The sequence below is a fragment of the Trametes versicolor genome (genome assembly GCF_000271585.1).
Source record: "Trametes versicolor FP-101664 SS1 unplaced genomic scaffold TRAVEscaffold_192, whole genome shotgun sequence".
NCBI classification, from domain to species: domain Eukaryota; kingdom Fungi; phylum Basidiomycota; class Agaricomycetes; order Polyporales; family Polyporaceae; genus Trametes; species Trametes versicolor.
The window spans coordinates 1-1581 of NW_007360512.1; the positions used below are offsets into that span (position 1 = coordinate 1).

The following is a 1581-nucleotide window of genomic DNA, read 5'->3' on the forward strand; positions in this document are numbered from 1 at the left end:
GAACAGCCGCAAGCCCGGGAACTAACCCGAGCTTGCAGCACCGAAGAACGACCAGCAACACCGAAGCATCGAGGACAGCCGAAGAACGACGAGAGGAGTCGAAGAAGCACCGAGGGAAAGCGAGAGAACGGTGAGGAGGAGGAGGCAGACGACGTCGAGGACGAAGGAGGCAGCGAGCGAGGCCCCAGGGCAAGTGCCAGCAGCCAGCGCCCGCGAGAGAGCCAAATCCGGCAGGCCACGCGCTGAGAGGTCACGCGTCGAACAGCCACGCGCGAAGAAGTCACGAGCCAAGAGGTCACGTGACCGGACCGAGTCCGACCGAGCACGCGAGCCACACGCGTCCGGAAACTTTCCGAAAAGGGAAGCCCCGGCCCCGGACGACCCCGTTTGGACGCCCCAAGCCGGCAAGCGCCCAAAACTACCCAATTTGGAAGGAGCCCGACCCGAGACTTAGCTCTGGCCCCGGAACTAACGGCGGAGATTGAACTTCGGCTTCAAAACACTAGTTCTGACCCAGAAAACTCCAGAAAAATTCCTACAAATTGCTGAAAAATTCCTATAAACCCCAGAAAAATTATGGGAACCCCAGAAAAATCAGGGCATCTTCTAAGGAGACCTACGGAAGATTCCAGAAGGTACCCGAAGGCTGCGCCAGCCAGGAATATAAAGGGAACAGCTAGGACAGCCAGGGAAAATCATCACTCCTCCCCACTTTCATCACTCGACAGCCCCGCAGCCCACCCAGACACTCCTGACCAGAGCTATCCAGCCCAGAAAATATATTGGAGAAACCACTCTACCCAGGAAGTCCAAGAATGCCAATGAAGAACCCCACCTTGGAAAAGAAGATCCAGGATATCGAAAAGGACGAAAAGAAGCGCCGCTCCCGTGCTGCACGCTTTGCCGCCCAGAAGCATAAGAGAGAAGGAGACTCTCGCAGACAAGTCATCGCCCGAATAATCAACAAAGCAAAACAGGAGACGTACGCTCAAAAGCGGGAGATGCGCAGGCCTACCTTTGGAACAGGAAGCCCGCGAGACAGGCTCATACGCCCTCGGTTGTAGATGGAGACTTCATCAATGACTGTGGGGCGGAGGGCACCACTGCTTGGACTATTCAGGACTAGACTACCACATCAGGAACGGACCAATATCTCTTTTCTACCTTTAGGAATAAGATCAGCTGTCTCTGACCCTACTCAGGAAAGAGAAAACAGAGCTGATGAAGTTCATAAAAGGGAGAAGGGTAGAGTATGAAGTCAGGACGTCCTGGATACACAGTCGCACAGCTCGTTAAGCTGGCCAAATCTGTTCAGCTGAGATACCTGACTTCTTTCGCAGGATTCCACGCCACGAAGGCCACCCAGATTCAGGTGCTCATGATGCGCAAAAACCAACGAAAAGAAAATCAGCGACATCAGCTAAACCGATTGTGCCATTGCCAACCACTGCTTGCCGAAGGATTTCGCAAAAGGGATTGGAGAAATGAAACAAAGCAGAACCCCGTCAAGAGGAAACAAAATTAAGAGTCAAACGAAGTGACCGCCGAGGCTCGCCACCGTCCCATCGACTGGAAAGGAGG

At 53.9% G+C, this 1581-nt stretch overlaps 1 protein-coding gene across 1 annotated transcript; it reads left to right on the forward strand.

The window, feature by feature from the left end:
• Positions 1 to 815: 815 nt before the first annotated feature.
• TRAVEDRAFT_54803 (uncharacterized protein) lies at positions 816 to 1126 on the forward strand (the record flags this gene model as incomplete). The annotated part of the gene is made up of 2 exons (XM_008047739.1): positions 816 to 982; positions 1027 to 1126. 2 exons carry the CDS (start codon positions 816 to 818, stop codon positions 1124 to 1126), a joined length of 267 nt encoding a protein of 88 aa, XP_008045930.1.
• Between the last annotated feature and the right edge of the window lie 455 nt (positions 1127 to 1581).